The following is a 23,135-nucleotide window of genomic DNA, read 5'->3' on the forward strand; positions in this document are numbered from 1 at the left end:
TTTCTAGATAGGGTTTCTTCTGCCAGAATCTCAGGAACACCTTTTCCAGGTCTCCCTTTCCAGAACAGGCCTCTCTGCCCTCCCTACCTTGAGGCTCCCCTCTTCCCTCCCCATCTCTCCCCTGCAACTGCTCTTCTCCAGCTAGGTTTATGGCTTGGGGCTGGGGGAGGTCCGGCGGGACCGGCTGAGCAGAGCCGCTGTGTGACAGCTGTGGCTCTCTCCCAGTCGGACACTGCCACCCTCTCGTGGTCCGGGCTGCGCACGGACAGAACCAGATGCTCAACACCAACAGCCGCTACCTGCACGACAACATCGTGGACTACGCGCAGAGGCTGTCAGAGACCCTGCCGGAGAAGATCTGTGTGTTTTATTTCCTGAATTCTGGGTAAGTGGACTTCTGCTATCCCTCCCCCTTCTCCCCCCGCCACCACGGGCCAGAGGGTGAGATGGTGAAGACAGAACTGCTCACGCAGGCGAAACTTTGTGTGGTGGAGCCAGTGTGTGCTAGGGGAGAAGCAGCCTTGCCCCAGCTGAGCCTGTAGACCTCGGCCTGGCTCTGTTGGATCCAGTTTTCTGGTCTCTTCGTTAGGCATGCCATAACGTCCTTGGGGCTTACCTGGGTTATAGGTTCCTTGATTTGTGCTTTAGGAGTATATCGGCACAGACACCTGGGGGGCTACAGCCAACATCCCCTTAGGTTGCTCCCTAAGGAACAGAAACATCTGAAGGAACAGAAATATTGAGGGGTCCCTCACGGAAGTGCAGAATTCCTAAAAGGGGGGTCATTATCTGGAGGAGAAGTAAGGGGCCTGATGAGGTCAAGCAGTGGGGGGCCCTGGGCATGCGGCGAAGGTCAGGGAAGGCTGCCCTGAAAGAGCGCTGTCAGGCACAGAGCTGATGAACAGGAAGGAAGCTGCCCACCCTTCTAGAAGTGATCTCGTCAGGGTTCCTCAGCACACGGAACAGCCCGTGCAGAGGCCCTGTGCACACTTGAGGACCTGAAGGGAGAGGAGCTGGTACAAGCGGACACACTCTAAGTGAGGAGTTTGTTTTGATCCTAAGCATTGGGAAAGCCATCAGAGAGTTTTAATCAGGCAAGTGATGTCACTGGGGCCGAGAAGGAGCGAGAATGGGCACGGTTAGGCGCCAGTGGTGACAGGTGATGGTAGCTCAGACCCGGAGTGGCAATGGAGGCAGAAGCGGCAGGCGATGGTGACGTGTGCACAGAACCAGCCTAGCCTGCCTGGGAGAGAACATTCCCGCAAACCCCGCCCCTTGGCACTTGGATCATAACGATAAGCACTGGCATCGTCGTTTTCCCCTTCACGCACCAGTCTCTGGTCACTTCTAGGAAGTGGAATTTCCCATCTTCGCTTTGCAGCTGAGGAAACAGTAGTCCAGAGAAAGGATCCAGGTTGCCCCGGGGTCATCCACGGGGAAGAAGGCAAAGCCAGAATCAGAGCACCTCCGGGAAGAGTGGAGAGCTGGGCCCAGGAGCCAGAGCTTCCTGGGCGGGGACATTTGCTGGTTACCTCCACCACAGTCAGACTGGATTCCAGTGACTTCCGCGTTGCCGAATCCAGTGGTCTCTTTGCGGCCCTCATCTTACTCTCTCAGCCGTCGAGCGGGCGTGAGCACTCTCTGGAAACGCTCTCTTGCTTCCAGGACGCTTCGTGCCTGGGGTTTCTGCCAGCTTCTAGGCACGCCTCCGTCTCCCGTCTCCTCGGCCGAGTGTTCCTCCTCTCTTGCTCAGGGCCCGTCCTGAGCAGCTGTCTCTCTGAGCCCTCTCCCTCCATGATCTCCTCCATTCCTATGGGCTTACGCAGCGTCTGCGTGCGGTGATTCCCGAATTTGTGTCAGGCCCAGATGCTTCCCGTGTGTTCCAGCCTCCAGGTTCCAGCCGCCCACTTCTGGACTGTCTCCAACTTGATGTGTCCAAAAGGAGTTGGTTGTCTTCTGCCAACACCCGCTGTGGGACCATGGCCCTGGCTCTCCTGGGATTTCCCAGGAGGATATCCCCCTCCCACTACTGCCACCCCCACCCCGTCTCACCTCGTAAAGGGGGCACCATCTACGTCTCTGCTCCAGGCAGGACCCCATCATGTCCCCGGGTTGTCTTCTACCTCCATCCATCTTTCTGCTCTCCCCCCATCTCCTCCTACCGCATTAGCCCCACACAGCCAGAGGCTTCCTCCCCAGGTGGGAACTAAATCATGTCCTTTATCCAGTTAAAACTCTCCAGGCACACCTGGCTGGCTTGATCAGTGGAGCATGTGACTCAGTCTTGGAGTTGTGAGTTCGAGCTCCACGTCGGCTGTGGAGACAACCTAAGAAAATAAAATCTTCAGACAACAACAAAAACCCTCTTCAGTAGCTTGGCATAGCACTGATAAGAAAACCCAGCACCTTCCAGGGCCCTGTGTGCAGGGCCCCTGAGTGTCTCCCCACTTCCTCTCCCGTGCTGCCCCCAGCCTGTGCCATCTCAGTTCCCTGAGCACCCTTGAGCACTTTCCCTGCTCAAGGCCTTGGAGCGTGTTGCTCACACAACCTAGAACCTTCCCCTGGGGCCTCAGTTCAGGTGGTGTCTCCTCACAGTTTCTCTGACCCCTGTATTTGGCTGGGCTGCCGTTTAACAAAACACCACCACAGACTGGGAGACCTGAGTGACAGGAATGTATTTCCCCTACTCCTGCTCTCCAGTGTCTAAGAAGAAGGGGTCAGCAGCTTTGGCTTCTCTGAGGCTCTCTCCCTGGTTTGTGATTGGCCACCTTCCTGCTGCGTCTTCCCTCCATCTTCTGTGCCTGCACACCTCGTGTGTCTCTCTGTCCACAGCTCTTCTTAGACCCAAGTCTGACTGGCTCAGGGCCCAGGGCCCATTCTCCCGGCATCATTTTGAATCACCTCTTTGAAAGCCCTGTCTCCAAATACAGTCCCATTCTTCAGTGCTAGGAGTTAGAGCTTCAGCATAGGAAGTTTGGGGGACACAATTCAGCCTCTCCCACCCCTTTATCTAAAGGAAGGCCCTGTGTGGTTCTCTTGGGGGCACTTAGCAAAGTGATCATTCTTTCCTTGTTTTTGTTTTGGTTTGGTTTTGGCTTGGCTCTCAAGACCCACCATAGAATGTAAGTTCCAGGGGGGCCGGGACCTGTTTGACTTACTGCTTGCCCCCCACCCCCAGCTCACTGCACACAGAAGGCATTTGACAAAATTTTCTTTGAATGAATGCAGTCGAACGACTCACACATGGCATCCTGAGAATCTTCTTGTTGCTGGAAGATCTCCTCGTTCCCTCCGGGTTTCTCTGTAGGAAGCACGTATCCAGGAGGAAACCTGTGGACAGCTGTCTGAGCAGTGCCCTCCTTTTTTTGTCATAGGTCAGAAGCCAATGACCTGGCCCTGAGGCTGGCCCGCCAGTACACGGGACACTGGGACGTGGTGGTATTAGACCAGTAAGTGCCCTTTACAGAAGCCTGGGCTCACCACTTACTGGGGGTGAGCGAGGCTCTAGCCTTAAGTGCCTCGGGTGGGGGATGAGGGGCCTGGGCTCGTGGAGGGAAGCATGAGGACCTGGCCATAGAGACATCCCTACACGCACCAGGGGGCTCTTCCCCCCAGGGCCTCTCTTCTGGGAGCAGAGGATGCTTTGTAAGGAAGTGAGACTTGGCCCCACAAGTTTAGGTATTAAAACTGTCCTGACGGCACTGAGTGTCTGCTGTGCACGGGGCCCAGGCCCAGGCCCAGGGCTGGAGCATTACCCCACTCAGGCTTCATTACAGTTCTGTAGGAGGAAAACCACCCCCCCACCCCGACCCCAACTTCACAGAGAAGAGCACTGAAGCCACAGAGGCCAAATGATCAGTCCCCATTACCTAGCTAGTAAACGGCCTCACAGGAGGTCTGGCTCCCGGGCTCCCAGGCCTGTGCTGGTTCCCAGCCCTAGGACTCGGGGGGCTGTGTCACGTTGGCCTGCCCTGAGGCTCCTGAGGTGGGGAGACTGTTGTTGGGGCCGGGCCATGGAATATGGGCCACGTGAGCCTGATCCACTCCCCCCTTCTCCTCCTCAGTGCTTATCACGGTCACCTGAGCTCCCTGATCGACATCAGCCCGTACAAGTTCCGAGACCTGGATGGCCAGAAGGAGTGGGTCCACGTGGTATGCACTGCCCAAGCAGGCACCAGGTCGGTGCTCCCTCCCGAGCCCGGATGACACGACGCTGTCGCTCCCCACAGGCACCTCTCCCAGACACCTACCGGGGTCTTTACCGGGAGGACCACCCCAATCCAGCAGCGGCCTACGCCAGCGAGGTGAAGCGTGTGGTGAACAGCGTGCAGGAGAAGGGCAGGAAGGTAACACGTGTGCAGTCCCCAGGAATGGAACAGCAAACACCGGGTCCTGAGAGATCCTGGAACCAGAGCCCACCTTTGAGGAATCTAGAAGGTTTAGGTGTTCTGCAGAGAGTTTAGCTAAAGACTTGTACTGGATGTGACGGGGCCAGGGGCCAGGGCTGGACTGATGTGGGCGCGAGGAGGGTCCTTGGCGGAGATGCTGTGTGATTGCAGTGAGTGGGGGTTGGCACTCAGTGGCCAGGGGTGCGGGGGAGGAGAGGAAAGGCATGCTGAGCAGGGGGGCGGCCTGCAGGGGTGGCCCCTCACCAGTGTGGGGCCCGGCTGAGCTGGCAGGAGACAGGCCTGGAGAGGCAGGCAGGAGCCCTGTGGCAAGGGACCACAAGGACTATGCCGAGGGGCTGGAGGCCACCAGGAAGGTCTGAAGGGTGTTCAGAGGGAGAGTGACAAGACGGGATCGAGGGGATGCCCGTGAGTGGACCCGGCCCGCCGCCGGGAAGAGGCCCCACGCATGGTGTTGCGGTGGACAGGTAGCACAGGGGCAGAGACTGGAGGGGTGTGTGCTCTGGGGGAGCCATGGCCGGGGCCGCAGTAGCGGCAGGGAGTCAGCTAGTGGTATCAGGGCTTTCTGGAAGGCCTTGCTGATGTAGTGACAGCTGAACGCAGGATGTTCAGCCGAGACAAGCACGCAGTGAAGCCAGAATGAAGGGCAGGACCAGATCAGGGGAGCTTGGCATGTGCGTTTCAGATGCTTGGCCTCCACTTACAGAAAACCAGAAAAGTGATGGCTCTGTGGGCAGCAGGGGTGGCTGGTTCCTACACCATCAGCCCTCCCCCTGGGCCGTAGTCTCTGCAGCAGGTCCGAGACCTGACACAGCTTGGAGGTCATGGCTGGGAGAAATGGGGTCACTGAAGGGGTTTAAACAGGACAGTGATGAGTTCAGTGACTGAGCTGTGGATCGTCCTGGTGGCCACTGGATGACGGACTGACTGCAGGAGGCATCCTGTTAGGTGACATCTGCAGGAGGTCGAGGCAGGTGTGTCCAGGTGGAGGGGAGGCAGGGGGTGCACAGACGGTAGAGAGGCAGAGGCCATGCTGACCGATGGATCACGGAGGGGGGCCGCGTTTCTCTCAGTGGGGTGATGGGAGGCACCAGGTAGGAGCAGAGAAGGAACAGGCTGATGAGGGAGAAATCAGTGGCTTTCATCTGGGACATGCTAAGTATAAGGAGTCTGGAGAATTCCGTGCGGTAAGAGTTGGTTTGCCCAAAAGAAAACCTGGTCACAGACCAGCTGTGATCTGGAGCCCAGAGGGGCCACACAGCGGTGCTGGGGACTCATCCTGCTAGGAGCCAGCGCTGAGCCAGCCACCCAGTGCCTCCCCAGCGGTGTCCCCAGCATTCTGTCTCCTCCGCAGATCGCAGCCTTTTTTGTGGAGTCTCTGCCCAGTGTTGCAGGGCAGATCATTCCCCCGGCCGGCTACTTCCCCGAAGTGGCAGAGTGAGTAGCTGGGCGGGGGTGCCTCAGGGAGGGCAGGGCTGTCCTGGGGCTTCCCGACCTTTGTTCCAAATTCCAGCCTTAGCCTGGCCTTTTGGCCAGAATTTTGAGAAGAAATGGTGGCCCCAGGAAAGCCAGCCACCTGCCTAATGCCCCCACCTCACTGCTGTCAGAGCCAGGGTTCAGAGTGCAAGACCCCCCCAGCTCCCGGTCCGAATCTCTTACCGCACACCCCGTCAGCCATCTGTCCTCTGCCACAGGCACATCCACAGGGCCGGAGGGCTCTTTGTCGCGGACGAGATTCAAGTGGGCTTTGGCCGAGTAGGCAAGCACTTCTGGGCCTTCCAGCTGCAGGGAGAAGACTTTGTCCCCGACATTGTCACCATGGGCAAGTCGATTGGCAATGGTCACCCGGTAGCCTGCGTGGCCACAACCCAAGCTGTGGCTAGGGCCTTTGAAGCCACCGGCGTCGAGTATTTCAACACAGTGAGTAAAGGCTCTAGGGCAAAGGAGCGCTGTGGGTTCTGCTAGGCCCCACCCTGCTTGTCAATAAGCAAAGGCTCCAGGCCTAGCACGGTGCCCCGAGCAGAGACTGCTAAAATGCTGTCCTTGGGGGTTACCGCAGGTCAGAGGAAGAAACATAGGGCCTTAAAAACTAGCCTCAATCCAAAAGCTGTCACAAGAGATCGTGCCTTGTAAAGTATACAGAAAGAATACAAGAGGCTGTCTCTCCCTCCCAGCAGGGGCGACCCGCTCCACGCCAGGCCTTGTGCCTCAGCCGACGGCAGATGTGTGCGGAGCGCCCCCTGTTCAGGTAGTGGGTGGTCTGGGAGCAGAGTTGACATTCCAGTGGGAGCTTCAAGGAGGACAAGGCCCCCCGGCCTTGGGGTACAGGCTGGAGAGCTTTCCCTAAGTGAAAGGGGTCCTTGTGTTGGAGGAGAAGCCTGTTTGCTGGCTGAGAGAACACGCAGTGGGTGAGAGGAGCATGGTGGCCACTGACTGGTCCCGAGGGCAGGGAGGAGCCATGGAAGGGTTTTCGCTGGGGTTAGAGATGTGAAATACACTCTAGAAGGATCTCAGGCGATTAGTGTGGAGAAAGAACCAGCGGTGGGGAGACCGATGCAGGCAAAAGAGGAGGAGGCCCAGACCTGGGCACCGACCACAGGGAAGAAATAGGAAGGGATGGTGTTTTAGGGGAAGAGGTAGTCACTGTGACTTCCCACAAAAAGAGCCAGTTTGAATTGGAGACAGAAACATGTCGGGATTGGGCAAGGTGGTAGGGAGTTGGCAGAGAGGGTCGTGAAGTGTGAGGGCTGACAGTTCAGCAAATCCTCACTGGACGCGCAGGGGGCACGCAGACAGAGCCTCTGCCCAGCACAGGCTCCCTGTTGGGGGAAGACAGACCCACAGACACCGGATCAGGGAGGCGTGGAGAAGGGCTCCTTAGAAGGGGTGTGATGTCAGCTGTCGGAGAGCACGGGGACACCATGAGGGATTGGGGGTGGGGTGGGAAGGAGAGAAGAGGTGTGAGAGGAATAGCCCTGGGGGCAGGAAGGCGTGTGCTGTGCCCAGTGAAACACCGCCCAGTGGAGCACGAGCCCGCTTGTTTTGTTTCTTTATCTTGACCTGAAGTGCACATAGTCAGATTACAGAAACCTCTGTCCCTGCACCGTCCTCGCTCTGTGAACCGGTTAACTGGTTGTTTTGAATAACCTCACAAGCACCCAAGAAGCCATCATTTCCAAGTAAAAGTTAGGCCCTGGACTGGTGCATCTACCTATATGGCTGCTCCCCCCCACCCCCGCCCTCCCGTCCAGCCCGATAATCTTCTCTGGGTTCATTGTACCTTAGAGTTAGTTTTCACCCCTATAAAAAGTGTGTCATACTGTTTGTTCTCTTAGGGGCTCTGTTTTTCCACCTAACATATTACTGAATCGTCCACATGGCTTGTCACCGAGGTGGGACTGATACCGCACCGTATGAACGTGCTGTGACTTACGTGTCCCTTCCTGTTGATGCGCTTTGGGGTTGTTCCCAGGGTTTTCGCTGCTCTAAACTATTTTTATAAGTTTCTGTTGTGCACGCGCAAGAGTTTTTCTTCAGGATAGACCTTAAAGTGGACTTGCTGGGTCATGGTCTGTGTTCACTCCCTGTTTTGAAGAGATGGTGACGTCTGTTTTCCAAAGTAGCTCACAAGTTAACTGCCGGTGGTGGATAGAGATTCTGTGGGTCTGCTTCCTCTCAAACACCTTTTACTGTTCGCTGGGCAAGTGGAGTGGAGAGTAGTATCTCCTCAAATCGGAGAATGGTCTTGACATGGCGTTCCCTGGCTTCAGATTGTGTGAAACATCTCTCTGTGTGGCTTTTTTTTTTTCTCTTATTTTTTTGTAACTCCAGTTAACACACAGTGTGATATTAGTTTCAGATGTACGGTGTAGGGATTCAACACTTCATACGTCACCCAGAGCTCTTCACAGGCACCCGCCTCCGTCCCCTTCACCGATTTTGGCCATTCCCCACCCCCTCCCCTCTGATAACCAGCAGTCTGTGCTCTGTAGTTAAGAGTCTGTTTCTTGACTTGTCTCTCTTTTTTTTTTCTCTTTGCTCATCTGTTTTGTTTCTTAAATTCCACATGAGTGAAATCATATGATATTTTGTCTTTCTCGGACTTATTTCGCTTAGCCTCATACTGTCTGGTTTCATCCATGTCATTGCAATGGCAAGATTTGTTCTTTTTTATAGATAAATAATATTCCATTTCATATACATACAACACCTCTTCTTTATCCGTTCATCAGTCAGTGGACACTTGGGCTGCTTCCCTATCTTGGCTATTGGAAATAATCCTGCTATAGACATACGGGTGCCTGTGTCCCTTTCAATTAGTGTCCTGGTGTTCTTCTGGTAACTACCCCATAGTGCGATTGCTGGGTCGTAGGGTAGCTCTATTTTTAAGTCTTTGAGGAACCACCATACTGTTTTTTGCACTCCCACCAGCAGTGCATGAGGGTTCCTTTTTCTCTGCATCCCCGTCAACACCTGTTTCTTGGGTTGACTTTAGCCATTCTGACAGGTGGGAGGGGACACCTGCTGTAGTGTTGATTTGCCTTTCTCTGATGATGAGTGATGTTGAGCATCTGTGCTTGTGTCTGTTGGCCATCTGGATGTCTTCCCTAGAGAAATGGCTTCTGCCCATTTTTAAATTGGATCATTTGTTTTTGGGTGTTGAGTTTTATAAGTTCTGTATCTATTTTGGATATCTTCGTATGTTTATTGGCCATATGTTTCCTCTCCTGTGAAATGCCTGTTTTTGCTTTTGCCCATTTTTTGATTGAGTTACTAGAGCTTTTCTTATTTATTCGTGGGAGTTTTGTGTTCCTCTGTATATGTATTTGTTTATGTGTGTGTGTGTGTGTGTGTATGTATACAGAGGCATGCACACGTGCACACACACACATATATTTTTGATATTAGTCCTTTGTTGATTGTAGGTTGGATCCCTCAATAATTTTAAGGGGATTCTAAGGCCAAAACTGTGAGGACCGGGGCACATGAGTGACTCGATCGGCTAAGTGTCCCACTCTTGATCTCAGCTCAGGTCTTGATCTCAGGGTCATAAGTTCAAGCCCTGCATTGGGCTTCAAGCTGGGAATAGAGCCTACTTAAAAAAAAAAATGTGTATATATATATATATATATATATATATATATATATATGGACCACTGCATTATTCACTTCTAGGATTTTTAGATTTTTTTATTATTAACTTCTGACTAATGACACTGAGGTCAAAGGTCATGTCTTACATGCTACTTTTTCTGTGAAATGTGTTGAGGTGATTTGTTACTTGATTATTCTACATGTTCTTAAGAAAAATGTATATTCCCTAAATGCAGAACTCTGTAAAATGTCTCTTAGGTCAAGCTTGTTAATTGTGTTGTTTGAATCTTCTATATTATTGCTGGGGATTTTTTCTACATAACCTATTAATAAGTGAGAGCTGTGTGTAGAGATCTCAGAGTGATGAAAAACTGATCAGTTTTTCCTTGTAACACTGTCAGTTTTTGCTTTATTTTGTATATATTGACCATATACATGTTTTTTATTTCTATATGTGCATTGGGAATTGAATTTTTTTTTTTTTTTTAAGATTTTAAGTAGTGTCTCAGTCACTACTACTGAAATCAAGAGTCATATGCTCCCCCTACTGAGCTAGCCAGGCAACCCAGGAATTGAATTTTTTTTTTTTTAAGATTTTATTTATTTATCTGACAGATAGAGATCACAAGTATGCAGAGAGGCAGGCAGAGACAGAGAGGAGGAAGCAGCCTCCTTACTGAGCAGAGAGCCCGATGTGGGGCTCGATCCCAGGACCCTGAAATCCTGACCCGAGCCAAAGGCAGAGACTTAAACTGAGCCACCCGGGCGCCCCATGAATCTTTTTTTTTTTTTTTTAAGATTTTATTTATTTGAGAAAGAGAGAGACAGCATGAGCAGAGGGAGAGGGAGAGGGACAGTCAGACTCCCCGCTAAGTAGGGAGCCCAATGCAGGGCTCAATCCCAGGACCCTGGACTCATGACCTGAGCTGAAGGCAGACGCTTAACGACTGAGCCACCCCGGTGCCTCTTGAATCGGGCTCCCTGCTCAGCAGGGAGTCTGCTTCTCTCTCTGCCTCTGCTGCCCCCTCTGCTTGTGCTCTCTCTCTCTCTCATAAATAAAATCTTTTTTAAAGTTTATCATACTTTTCTGTCTCTTTTAATCCTTCTATTTTATTTTAGTGTCTGTATTAAAAGTATTTCATCCTGGGCCGCTGGGTGGCTCAGTGGGTTAAGCATTTGTTGGTTAAGTGTCTGTCTTTGGCTCAGGTCATGATCCAGGGTCCTGGGATCGAGCCCCACATCGGGCGCCCTGCTCAGTGGAGCCTGCTTCTTCTCCCTCTCCCCCTGCTTATGTTCTCTCTCTCTGTCAAATAAATAAATAAATAAAATCTACCCCCCAAAAAAGTATTTCATCCCAGATATTTTCAGTGCAAGCCTTTATATTGCCTTCTGAAATCTTGTGTGCCTAGGAATATTTTTATCAGGACCTCATACTTAAATATTTTAGCTAAATATAAAATCTAGGTCCTCTGTTCCTCCAACACATTAAAAGTATATTCCATTGTCACCCTACATGTAGTATTGATGTAGAAAAAGCTGAAACCATCCATTCTTTTTCAGTTGAAATATAATTTACATACCCATATAATTCACTCTTTTAAAAATGAAGTCAGGAGGGGTGCCTGGGTGGCTCAGTGGCTGAAGCCTCTGCCTTCGGCTCGGGTCATGATCTCAGGGTCCTGGGATCAAGCCCAGCGTCGGGTTCTCTGCTCAGCGGGAAGCCTGCTTCCTCCTCTCTCTCCCTGCTTCTGCCTACTTGTGATCTCTCTGTCAAATAAACAAACAAAATCTTTAAAAATAAATAAATATAAATAAATAAATAAAAATGAAGTCAGGGGCGCCTGGCTGGCTCAGTCGGAAGAGTATACGACTCTTGATCTCAGGGTCGTGAATTCGAGCCTCAGGTTGTGTGTAGAGATGATTTCAATACATAAATAAATGAACTTTAAATACAAATCCAGTGGGTTCAAATTCACGTACAAATCAGTGGTGTTTGGTGTACTCACCAAGTTGTGCAATCACCACTACCACTACTGTCTTAATTCTGGAACATTTTCATCACCGAAAATGCAGCCCCACTAGCAGTCACCCCCCTCTCGCCTTCTCTCTGTAAGTCCTGGCAGTCACCTTCTTTCTGTCTTGATGGATTTGCCTATTCTTGACATTTCATATAAATGGAATCACAAAGTGACCTTTAGTGTCTGACTTCTGTCACGTAGCCCTAATACGTTCAAGGTTCATCCATGTTCTAGCATGAATCAGTACTTCATTCTTTCTTAGGGATGAATGGTATTCCCATTGTATGAATGTGCCACATTTCACTTCCCTTCTTCACTTAACGAACTGTTGGGTCATTTCCCCTTCTTGGCTGTTATGAATAATGCTGCAGTAAACATTTGCATATGTGTGTTTGTTTGGACACGTATTTTCTGTTCTACTGAGTATGTCCCTGTGAATGGAATTGCCAGACCATACGGCAGCCCTAGGCTTAACTTCCTGAGGATTGACAGACTTTTTTCAAGTAGCTGTACCACGTGACGTGCCCACCAACCGTGTACCTTCTTACACTCCAACTCCTCTGTATCCTCTCCAGCATTTGTAAGTTTCCGTCTTTGGTTATAACCACCCCAGGGAGCACACAATAGTATTTCATTGTGATTTGCATTTCGCTCGTGGCTAGTGAGGTCAAGCATCTTTTTATGTGGTTATTGACGGTTCGCATAGGTTCTTTGGAAAATGTCTACTCACATCCTTTGCCCATTTTAAAAAAAATATTTTATTTATTTATTTGACAGAGATCACAGGTAGAGAGGCAGGCAGAGAGAGAGGAGAAAGCAGGCTCCCCGTGGAGCAGAGAGCCCGATGTGGGGCTCCATCCCAGACCCTGGGATCATGACCTGAGCCAAAGGCAGAGGCTTTAACCCACTGAGCCACCCAGGTGCCCCGCCCATTTTTAAATTGGGTTACTTGTCTCTTTTTGCTGAGTTGTAAGAGTTCTTTATCAGTATTAATCCTTATCAAAGAGGTAATTTGGAAATATTTTCTCCCATTTTTGAGTTGTCTTTTCACTTTCTTCATAGTCTCCTCTGAAGCACAACAAAGCTCCTCTTGTTGGAGGCCAATTTATTTCTTTTTTGCTTGCTAGTGCTTTGGAGTCTTACCTAACAAACCACTGCCTAATCTAAGGTCGTGAAGATTTACACCTTTGCCTTCTTCTAAGGATTTTCTAATTTTAGCTCTTAAATTTGGGTCTTTCGTTTATTTGGACCTAATATTTTGCATATGGGTGAGATGGGGGTAACTTGACCCACTTGTGTGTGGATGTCCGCTTGTCCCAACACCATTTGCTGAGAAGACTGTTTCTATCCCATTGAATGGTCTTGGCACCTTGTTGGCACCTTGGCACCTTGTTTAGCAACAAAAGCTAAAATAAGCAAATTGGATTATATCAAATTAAAAAGCTCTTTTGAACAGAGAAGGAAACTATCAATAAAACAAAAGGCAACATACTGAATGGGGGAATATATTTGCAAATCAGACATCTAGTAAGGGGTTAATATTCAAAATATATACAGAACTTACACAACGTAGGGTGCCTGGGTGGCTCAGTTGGTTAAGCAACTGCCTTTAGCTCAGGTCATGAACCCGGAGTCTCAGGATCGAGTCCCGCATCAGGCTCCCATCTCCACGGGGAGTCTGCTTCTCCCTCTGACCTTCTTCCTCTGACCATGCTCTCTGTCACTCTCTTTCTCTCAAATAGATAAATAAAATCTTAAAAAAAAGAACTTACACAACATTAAGGAAAAGAACAAAACAAAAAACCAGTTGAAAAATGGACAGAAGACTTGAACAGACGTTTTTCCAAGGAAGACATACAGATGGTCAACAAACGCATGAAAAGATACTAAACATCACTCATCATCAGAGAGTTGCAGATCAAAACCACAGTGAGATAGCTCCCCACACCTGCCAGAATGGCTGTTGTTGGAAAGACAAAAAAAAAAAACCAAAACAGGTGTGGGCAAGGATGTGGAGAAAAGGAAGCCCTCATGCACTCACCATTGGCGGGAAGGTACCTTGGTGCAGCCACTATGGAAAACAGTGCGGAGGTTCCTGAAAAAGTTAAAGTAGAACTACCATATGACCCCGCAATTCCACTTCTAGCAAGTTATCTGAAGAAAAGTAAAAGCAATCGGAAAAGACCTATGCACTGCTGTGTTCATTGCGACATTGTTTCCAAGAGCCATGATACAGAAGCAGCCCATCTCCAGGTTGATGAATGGATAAAGGTGTGTGTTTGTGTGTGTGTGTGTGTGTGTGTGTGTGTGTGTTTGGTGGCTGAGCTATACAAAAGGAATGAAATCTTGCCATTTATAACAACATGGAGGTCATGTTGTTGGAGATGGAGACGGAGATGGAGATCATGATGCCAAGTGAAGTAAGCCAGTCAGAGAAAGACAAATACAGCAGGATTTCACACTTGTGTGGAATCTAAAAAACAAGTGATAACAGAGTTTTCTAAGTTCTTTTATATTTTGGGTGTTCATTCCTTATGAAACATTATTTGCCTGTCTTTTCCCATTCGGTAAATTGCCTTTTCGTTTTGTTGATCATTTCCTTCACCGTGCTAAAGTTTTTCAGTTCGATGTAGTCCCAGTTGTTTCTTTTTGCTTTGTTGTCCGGAAAGGTATTGCTAAAACAAATGTCCAAGAGGTTACTGCCTATTTTCTTCCAATTTTATGGTTTTAAGTCTTACATTTAAGTCTTTAATTCATTTTGAGCTTAGTTTTATATAGGATATAAGAAAGTGGTCCATTTTCTCTAACACCATTTATTGAAGAGATTATCTTTTCACCATTGTATATTCTTGCCTCCTTTGTTGTAGATTAATTGGCCATGTAAGTGTGATTTTATTTCTGGGCTCTCTCTTCTGATCTGTTCATCTATGTGTTTGGTTTTGTGCTAGAACCATACTGATTACTGAAATTTGTAGTATAGTTTGAAACCTGGAAGCATGATACCCCCAGCTTTGTTCCTCTTTCTTGAGGTTGCATGCAAATTTTGTGGTTCCACACAAATTTTAGAATTATTTGTCCCAGTTCTCTGAAAAATGTCATTGGGTATTTTGAAAGGGATTGCATTGAATCTGTAGATTGCTTTTGGTGGTATGGACATTTTAATAATAATTCCTCCAATCCATGAGGACAGTATATCTTACCATTGATTCATGTCATCTTCAATTTCTTTCATCATTGTCTTACAGTTTTCAAAGTATAGGTGATTCATCTCCTCAGTTAAATTTATTCCTAGTTATTTTATTCTTTTTGATGCAATTGTAAATGGGATAGTTTCCTTAATTTCTGCAGTAGTTTGTTACTAGTAGGTGAAAACACAACAGGGGCGTTCAATACCCAACTCTTAGTTTTGGCTACAGTCGTGGTTTCAGGGTTGTGGGATTGAGCCCCACATCAGGCTCTGGGCTCAGTGGGGAGTCTGCTTAAGATTCCCCCTCCCCTTCCCTCTTTCTCTCTCACTCTCTAAAATAAATAAATAAATCTTTAAAAAAAAAAAGAAAGAAAAAGAAACAACAGATTTCTGTGCATTTTGTATCCTGCAACTTTACTGAACTCCTTTAAACTAATAGTTTATGGGTGCTGGCTTTATACTTTCCTTTATTATAGTAGCTCATCTGTGAATAGTGACAGTTTTACTTTTTGCTTTCCAATTTGGATGCATTTTATTTCCTTTTCTTGCCCCATCGCTGCGGCTAGTACCTGTAGTACTGTGTTCAGTAAAAGTGGCAAGGGTGGGCATTCTGGTCTTGTTCCTGATCTTGAGAAAAAGCTTTCAACTTTTCATTGTTAAGGATGTTGTTAGCCGTGAGTTTGTCATAGGTGGCTTTTATTATGTTTATTATATTTATTTATCTTTATTAGGTTCCACCTTTTTTAGAGTTTTTATCATGAATGGATGTTGAATTTTGTCAAATGCTTTTTCATCTACTGAGCTGATTGGATGATTTTTATTCTTTGTCTTGTTAATGTGGTGTATCACATGGAATGACTTGCAGATGTTGAGCCATCCTTGCATCCTGGGAATACGTCCCATTTGATCATGGTATCAGATCGTTTTAATGTGTTAGCTGAATTTGCTTTACTAATATTTCATTGAGGATTTTTGCTTCTGTGTTCATCAGGGATACTGGCTTGTAATTTTTTTTTTTTTTTTTACAATGTCTTTGATTTTAGGTATCACAGTAATCCTGGCCTCATAAGTAAGTTTGGAAGCATTCCTTCCCTGTCAGTTTTTGGAATAAATTGAAATTTTGGGAAGGATAGGTATTAACTCTATAAATGTTTGGTAGAGGGGTACCTGGGTGGCTCAGTTGGTTAAGTGTCTGCTTTCGGCTCAGGTCATGATCCCAGGGTCCTGGATCGGGTCCCACATCAGGCTCCTTGCTCGGTGAGAAGCCTTCTTCCTCTCCCTCTGCCTGCTGCTCCTCCTGCTTATGCGTGCGCGTGCTCGCTCTCTCTCTCTCTCTCACTTTCCCTCTCTGTCAAATAAATAAAATCTTTTAAAATAAATAAATAAAAATAAAAGTTTGGTAGCATTCACCTGTGAAGCTGTCTGGTCTTAGACTTTTGGTTTTGGGGAGTTTTTGGATTACTGATTGAATTTCATTACTAGTGATAATGTGTTTAGGTTTTCTGCTTCTTTCTGATTTAGTTGTGGAAGATTGGATATTTCTAGGAATGTATCCATTTCTTCTAGGCTGTCCAGTTTATTGGCATATAATTGTTCATGAAAATCTTTTATGATCCTTTGTATTTCTGTGGTGTCAGCTGTAACTTCTCTTTCACTTCTAGTTTTATTTGGTCCTCTCTCTTTTTTCTTGACAAGTCTGGCTATAGATCTTTCAATTTTGTTTATTTTTTGAAGAACCTGCTCTTAATTTCATTGATCTTTTCTTCTTCTTTTTAATCTCTATTTTATTTACTTCCACTCTGATCTTTATTTTCTTCCTTCTACTAACTTAGGGCTTTGTTCTTTTTTTTTTTTTTTTTTTTTTTTTTTTTGGCTTTGTTCTTTTTTTTTCCCCTCGTTCCTTTAGGTATGAGGTTAGATTGTTGATTTAAGATTTTTCCTGTTTCGGGGCACCTGGGTGGCTCAGTGGGTTAAGACTCTGCCTTCGGCTCAGGTCATGATCTCAGGGTCCTGGGATTGAGCCCCATGTCGGGCTCTCTGCTCAGTGGGGAGCCTGCTTCCCCCTCTCCCTCTGCCTGCCTCTCTGCCTACTTGTGATCTCTCTCTCTATCAAATAAATAAATAAAATCTTCATAAAAAAGAAAAAAGATTTTTCCCGTTTCTTGCTATGATTCTGTGTCACTGTGTACTTCCCTCCTAGAACTTCTGTTGCTGCTTCTCATAGATTCTGGACCATTGTGTTTTCATTTTTGTCTCAAGGTGTTTTTTTATTTCCTCTTTGATTTATTCATTGACCCATTGGTGGTTTAACAGCATCTTGTTTAACCTCCATGCGTTTGTGTTTCTTCCCATTCTTTTATTTTAATTGATTTCTACTTTCATACTGTTGTGGTTGGAAAAGATGCTCATAACTTCATTCATCTTAAATTTATTGAGACTTGTTTTGTGGCCTTTCTTATGATCTGTACTGGAGAGTGTTCCATGTTCCCTTAAGAAAAATGTGTATTGTGCTGTTTTTTGATGGAATATTCTGAATGTTCTGTTATGTCCATGCGGTCTAATGTGTCATTCAAGCCTAGTGATTCCTTAGCTTCTGGCTGGATGATCTATCCACTGGGGTGAGCAGGGTGTTAAAGTCCACCTACTATTACCGTATGACCGGCAGTTTCTCCCTTTGCATATGTTAATATTTGCTTTATATATTTAGGTGCACCTCTGTTGGAAGCATAAATATTTACAAGTGTTTTATCTTCTTATTGGATTGATCCATTCATTATATAATGCCCTTCTTTGTCTCTCAATACAGTTTTTGATTTTAAGTCTATTTTATCTGGGGCGCCTAGGTGGCTCAGTTGGTTAACTGTCTGCCTCCGCTCAGGTCATGATCTCACGGTGCAGCCCCATGTCTGGCTTCTCCTCAGCGGGGAGCCTGCTTCCTCCTCTCCCTCTGCCCCTCCCCCTGCTCATGCTCGCAGTCTCTCTCTCTCAAATAAATAAATAAAATATTTATTTTATTTTCTAAATAAAAAGATTTTATTTATGTATTCCGGAGAGAGGGAGAGGCAGAAGCCGAGAGAGAAGCAGGGAACTCGATGTGGGACTTGATCCAATCAAAAGACACAGGGTACCCACCTTGCCACCAAGGTCATGGCCTTGGGCAATGTTGGGCTCTCACTCTCTCCCTCATTCTGTGTGTCTCATGCATTTTTCTTTCAAAATTGGGATCTTTCGGGGCGCCTGGGTGGCTCAGTGGGTTAAGCCTCTGCCTTCGGCTCAGGTCATGATCTCAGGGTTCTGGGATCGAGTCCCGCATCAGGCTCTCTGCTCAGCGGGGAGCCTGCTTCCCCTCTCTCTCTGCCTGTCTCTCTGCCTACTTGTGATCTCTCTCTCTCTGTCAATAAATAAATAAAATCTTCAAAAAAAAAAAATTGGGATCTTTCATGTTGAGCCAGCCATAGAAGATAGAAATACATCTCCGCCAAAAAATTGTTTTTAAATATAAAAAACACAAAAATCAAAACCTATAAAATTATATATAATTGTATATATTTTATAAAATTATATATATTATATATGTGTATACACACACGTGTGTGTGTGTGTGTATGTATGAATCTCTATCCCTCCCTGAAACTGCCTCTTTCAGGGGAAAGCAATTCATTTTCTTCCTTTCACCCTTAGCCCTCTTCATGTTTTTATTTTTATTTTTTTAAGATTTTATATATTTATTTGACAGACCGAGATCACAAGTAGGCAGAGAGGCAGGCAGAGACAAGGAAGCAGGCTCCATGCGGGGATCCCATCCCAGGACCCTGGGATCATGACCTGAGCCGAAGGCAGAGGCTTTAACCCACTGAGCCACTCAGGCACCCCCCTCCTTCATGTTTTTAAAATAAACTTTTAAAAGGGAAAAAAAGTCACTCCTCCTATTTCTTTTTTTTTAGTTAGAGTTGAAACATTCCTCGGACCAGGTGTTACTATTGCAGGCCCCCTCCCCCACCCACCCCCACCCCAGGTCAATCCCCTTGGCCTCTGCTCCTCCTGTCTCCTCCCCACTGCCTTGCTCAGCTCCCCTATAGCCCCTCCCGCCCCCCCATCCCGGGACTGGTCTTGGGTTTCCCACTGTTTAAGAGGACATTGAAACCGAGAACAAAACAAAACATTGTATGGCAGTTTTTACCTTTTATTGCTCATTTTTAACTTCACAAATAAATGATAACAAAACCTCAAAAAATTTAAAGAAAAAAAAAGCTACCCTGTGTCTTTTGATTGGATCATTTATTCTGTTTACATTTATAGTAATTATTGATAGGTATGTATTTACTGACATTTTGTTTGCTGTGTTCTGGTTGTTTTTCCAGTTCTATTCCTTTTTCTTTACTCTCTTCTCTTGTGAGTTGATGACCTTTTAGTGTTATGTTTAGATTCCTGTCTGTTTATTTTTTGTGTATCTATTCCAGGGTTTGGGTTTGTGGTTACCGTGAGGTTCATATATAACAATCTGTGTATAGCAGTCTGTTTTCAGTTGGTGGTTAAGTTCAGATGCATTCTAAAAATACCACATTTGGGTGGCTCAGTCAGTTAAGTGTCTACCTTTGGCTCAGGTCAAGATCTCCGGGTCCTGGGATTGATCCCTGCACCAGGCTCCCTGCTCAACGGGGACTCTGCTTCTCCCTCTGCACCTCCCCACCCCCGCTCCTGTGCTCATTCTTGCTCTGTCTCTCCCTCTGTCCCTCTCTCACCCTCTCCCCTTCCCTCCCTTCCTCCTTCTCCCTCTCAAATAAATAAAATCTTTAATAAATAAATAACCCCCCACCCCACACACACATACATTTTGTCTTCGGTAGCATATTTTACTTCTATTTTGTGTATTCATTTATTGTTGGAGATGTTGTTGATTTTAGTACTTTTGTCTTTAACCCTCAGTTTTGTAAGTGGTTGATCTACTACCTTTTCTGTATGTTTCCCTTTACCAGTGAGATGTTTTCTTTCATAGATTTCCTTATTTCTAGTTACTGTCTTTTCTTTCCTGCTTGAAGCAGTTCCTTTAATATTTTTTGTGAAGCCAGTTTAGTGATGATGAACTTCTAGCTTTGCTGTCTGGGAAATTCTTTTATCTCTGCTTATGTTCTGAATGATAACCTTGCCAGGTACAGTATTCTTGATAGTAAGGGGTTTTTTTGTTTTCCTTTCAGCACTTTGAATATGCTGTGCTACTGTCTTCCAGCCTACAAAGTTTCTGCTGAAAAATTAGCTGATAATCTTATCAGGGTTCCCTTATACATAACAAGTTCCTTTTCTCTTGCTGCTTTTATCTTTACCTTTCATTGTTGACATCTTAATGATAATGTGTCTTGGTGCGGTCTCTGGGTTCATCTTGGACTTTCTGTGCTCTCTGGACTTGTATGTCTCTTTCTTCTGCCAGGTTAGGGAAGTTTTCAGCCATTATTTCTTCAGATAGGTGTCCTGTCCCTTTACTCTCTCTTCTCTTTCTGGAACTGCAGGCAGTGAATGTTAGTACACTTGATGTTGTCCCAGAGGTCCCTTAAAGTATCCTCCTTTTTTAGTTTTTTCCTTTTTACTGTCCTAATGGGATGATTTCCATTACCCTGTCTTCCAGATCACCAATCCATTCTTCTGTATCATCTAATATATTGTCTATTCCCCCAAGTGCATATCTCATTTTTATTATTGTATTCCTCAGCTCTGATTGGTTTTTTTTTTTTAACTTTCTCTCTCTCTGCTGTTGTTCTCACCATGTTTATCCATTCTTTTCCCAAGTTTGATAAGCATCTGTACGACCATTACTTTGAACTCTTTATTGGGTGGATGAGTAGATAAGCGTCTCCGTTGTATCTAATTCTTTTTGAGGTTTTTGTCTTGTTCTTTCATTTGGAACATGTTCCTCTGTCTCCTCATTTTGTTCAATTCTCTGTGTTTGTTTGTATCTATTAGGTAGTTCAACTACATCTCCCCATCTTGAAGGAGTGGCCTTATGTAGAAGATGTCCTGTGGGGCCCAGAGGTGAAGTCCGTCCTGGCCACGAAAGCCAGGTGCTCCAGGGGTGTCCCCTCTGTGGGCTGTGTGCCCCCTCGTGTTGTGGCAGGCCTGTAGCTACTGTGGGTGCGCTGTTGGGTGGGGCTGGTCCCCTGCCCGCCTAGTATTGCTGTGAGCATGCTGGCAGGAGGGGCTGTTGTTCAGCTGTGAAGCTCAGCTGAGATGCGTAGTTGGCTAGGGTTAGCAGTCTAGAGGGAGGATTCCAGAATGGTATCCACCAGTGCCAGGATCAGAACAGCAGAAGAGGATAGCAAAAATGGCTGCCCCCACTGTGTCAGTCCTTGCAGAGTGGCCCAGCTGCCTCCTATGGTTCCAACAGACCCTCCAAGATTAGTAGGTGGGACTCCTTCACCTGCAGCCCATGTACCTTTCGATCTGGTGTTTTACACTAGAGTGTAAAGTTCCATGTCAAGTTGATCTATGTGTAAGCTTTTTAAGAGTGAGTTCTCATTTCCCTATAGTTCTAGAGTTTTCTGAGATGTACTCGCTGTTGGTTTTTAAAAGCTAGATGTTTGGGGATCTGGTCTCTTTTGTTCAGGATCTAAGGGTTGGAGTCCCTGATGTGGAGCTCAAATCTCTCACTCCTCAGGGAAAACATTTTGTGCCTTTAAGATCCCTCTTGCCTGTGAAATGCTGCCCCCGGGGTATCTCCATCTCTGCCATCTGTCTCATTGCTGTCCCTTCTTGCAGAGGGTCTGTTCATCCAGTTTCTCAGTCCCCTTCAGGGGAAATGATCCTGTATGTAGTTGTCGATTTGTTGTGTCCCTGGGAGGAGGTGAGCTCAGGATCTTCCTATACTTCCGTCTTGAACCTTTCCTCCACATCTGTATTCTTAAGAGATACTGATCTGTAGTTTTCTTTTGATGTCTTTGTCAGGTTTTGGTATCAGGGTGTAATACCAGCCTCAAAGAATGAGCTGGGAAATGTCTATGCCCATTCTGTCTTCTGGGAGCTTTTCAAAAGATCGGTGGTAATTCTTCTTTAAGCATTGTGGTAGAATTCACCAGTGGAGCCGTCTGGTTCTAGGCTTTTCTTTGTGGGAACTTCTTATTACTATTTTTTTCTTTTTACTTGCATATGTCTGTTAGATTTTCTGTTTCTTCTTGAGCCAGTGTCAGTATTTTTTATTTTTTAGGAATTTGTGCATTTCATCTTAGTGATCTAGCTTGTCGATGTACATTTGTTCATATTATTCCCTTATAATCCTTTTTGCTTCATTAAATTTATTAGTTTGGTAGTCATGAGTCCTCTTTCATTCCTGATTTTAGACATTTGAGCCTTTATTTTGGTCAGTCTAGCTGAAGTTTGTTAATTTTATTGATCTTCTCAAAGAACTCACTTTTGGGGGCGCCTGGGTGGCTCAGGTGGTTAAGCAACTGCCTTTGGCTCAGGTCATGATCCTGGAGTCCCAGGATCAAGTCCCACATCAGGTTTCCTGCTCGGCAGGGCGTCTGCTTCTCCCGATGACCTCTCTCCTCTCATGCTCTCTCTCTCTCATTCTCTCTCTCTCTCTCAAATAAAATCTAAAAAAAAAAAACAAAACACTTTTGATTTTGCTGATTCTTTTTTGTTGTTTTTCTGCATTTCTATTTATTTCCACTTTAATTTTTAGGATTCCTGTCCTTCTGCTTGCTTTTGGTTTTGATTGCTCTTTTTTATGTTTTCTTAAAGTGGAAAGTTAGATTATTCACTTGAGAACTTTCTTTTTTGACATTCATGTTTACAGACATAAATTTTCATATTAGTACTACTTTCGCTGCATCCTGTAAGTTTTGGTATGTTTTCATTTTCATTCATCTATATTTTTAAATCTCCCTGCGACTTCTTTGATCCATTGGTGCATTTGGGAAGAGTGTTTTTTCTGCTTTTTTGGAGTGCTCTGTATGTATCTGTTGGGTCTAGTCAGCTTATAGTGTCCTTCAAGTCCTCTGTTTCCATGTTGATCTTCTGTATGGTTCTGTCAGTTACTGAAAATGAAAGACTGAATTCTCCATTGGTCCCTGAATGGTACATTTCTGCTTTCACTTCTGTCAGTTTTTGCTTTTTGTACTTTGAGGCTCTGTTTTTAAGTACAAATGAATTTGTAATGGTTATCAAATCCTTTTGATAGATTGACTCGTGGCATTACGGAATGTTTCTCTATGTTGCTAATGCAATTGTAATCCACACGTCTTTTACGTCTGATATTAGTACAGCTACTCTGACTCTTCTCGTTCCTGTTTGCATGGTGCACCTTCTCCACCCTTCTGCTTTCAACCTCTTTGTGTCTTTATCAGTCCTCTTTATTCATGTGGATTTGAGTTATTATCTGATGTCTTTTTTTTTTAAGATTTTATTTACTTATTTGTCAGAGAGAGCACAAGCAGGGGGAGA

General features: G+C 46.2%; 1 protein-coding gene and 1 long non-coding RNA gene across 6 annotated transcripts in view; one reads left to right on the forward strand and one right to left on the reverse strand.

Annotated features, from left to right (window-relative positions):
- The window catches only part of PHYKPL (5-phosphohydroxy-L-lysine phospho-lyase), a 35,168-nt gene that overhangs the window by 1,954 nt on the left and 10,079 nt on the right, over positions 1-23,135 (forward strand). For all 4 annotated transcript variants that reach the window (XM_080803623.1, XM_080803622.1, XM_080803624.1 and 1 more), the window contains 6 exons: positions 226-385; positions 3,375-3,449; positions 4,065-4,152; positions 4,230-4,346; positions 5,761-5,843; positions 6,101-6,326. In XM_080803623.1, coding sequence (XP_080659749.1) covers positions 226-385; positions 3,375-3,449; positions 4,065-4,152; positions 4,230-4,346; positions 5,761-5,843; positions 6,101-6,326 — 749 coding nt within the window. The remainder of the gene's footprint in view (positions 1-225; positions 386-3,374; positions 3,450-4,064; positions 4,153-4,229; positions 4,347-5,760; positions 5,844-6,100; positions 6,327-23,135) is intronic.
- LOC308342919 lies at positions 1,054-6,235 on the reverse strand. Of its 2 annotated transcripts, none has more exons than XR_013966824.1 (4): positions 6,066-6,235; positions 4,251-4,402; positions 3,242-3,330; positions 1,054-2,327 (listed from the first exon to the last, which is right to left on the reverse strand). It is a non-coding gene; the product is annotated as an uncharacterized lncRNA (long non-coding RNA). The 2 variants fall into 2 exon arrangements; XR_013966825.1 differs by having other exon boundaries at positions 1,067-2,342; positions 6,066-6,186.

This window comes from Martes martes, assembly GCF_963455335.1.
Source record: "Martes martes genome assembly, chromosome: 5".
Taxonomy (NCBI): domain Eukaryota; kingdom Metazoa; phylum Chordata; class Mammalia; order Carnivora; family Mustelidae; genus Martes; species Martes martes.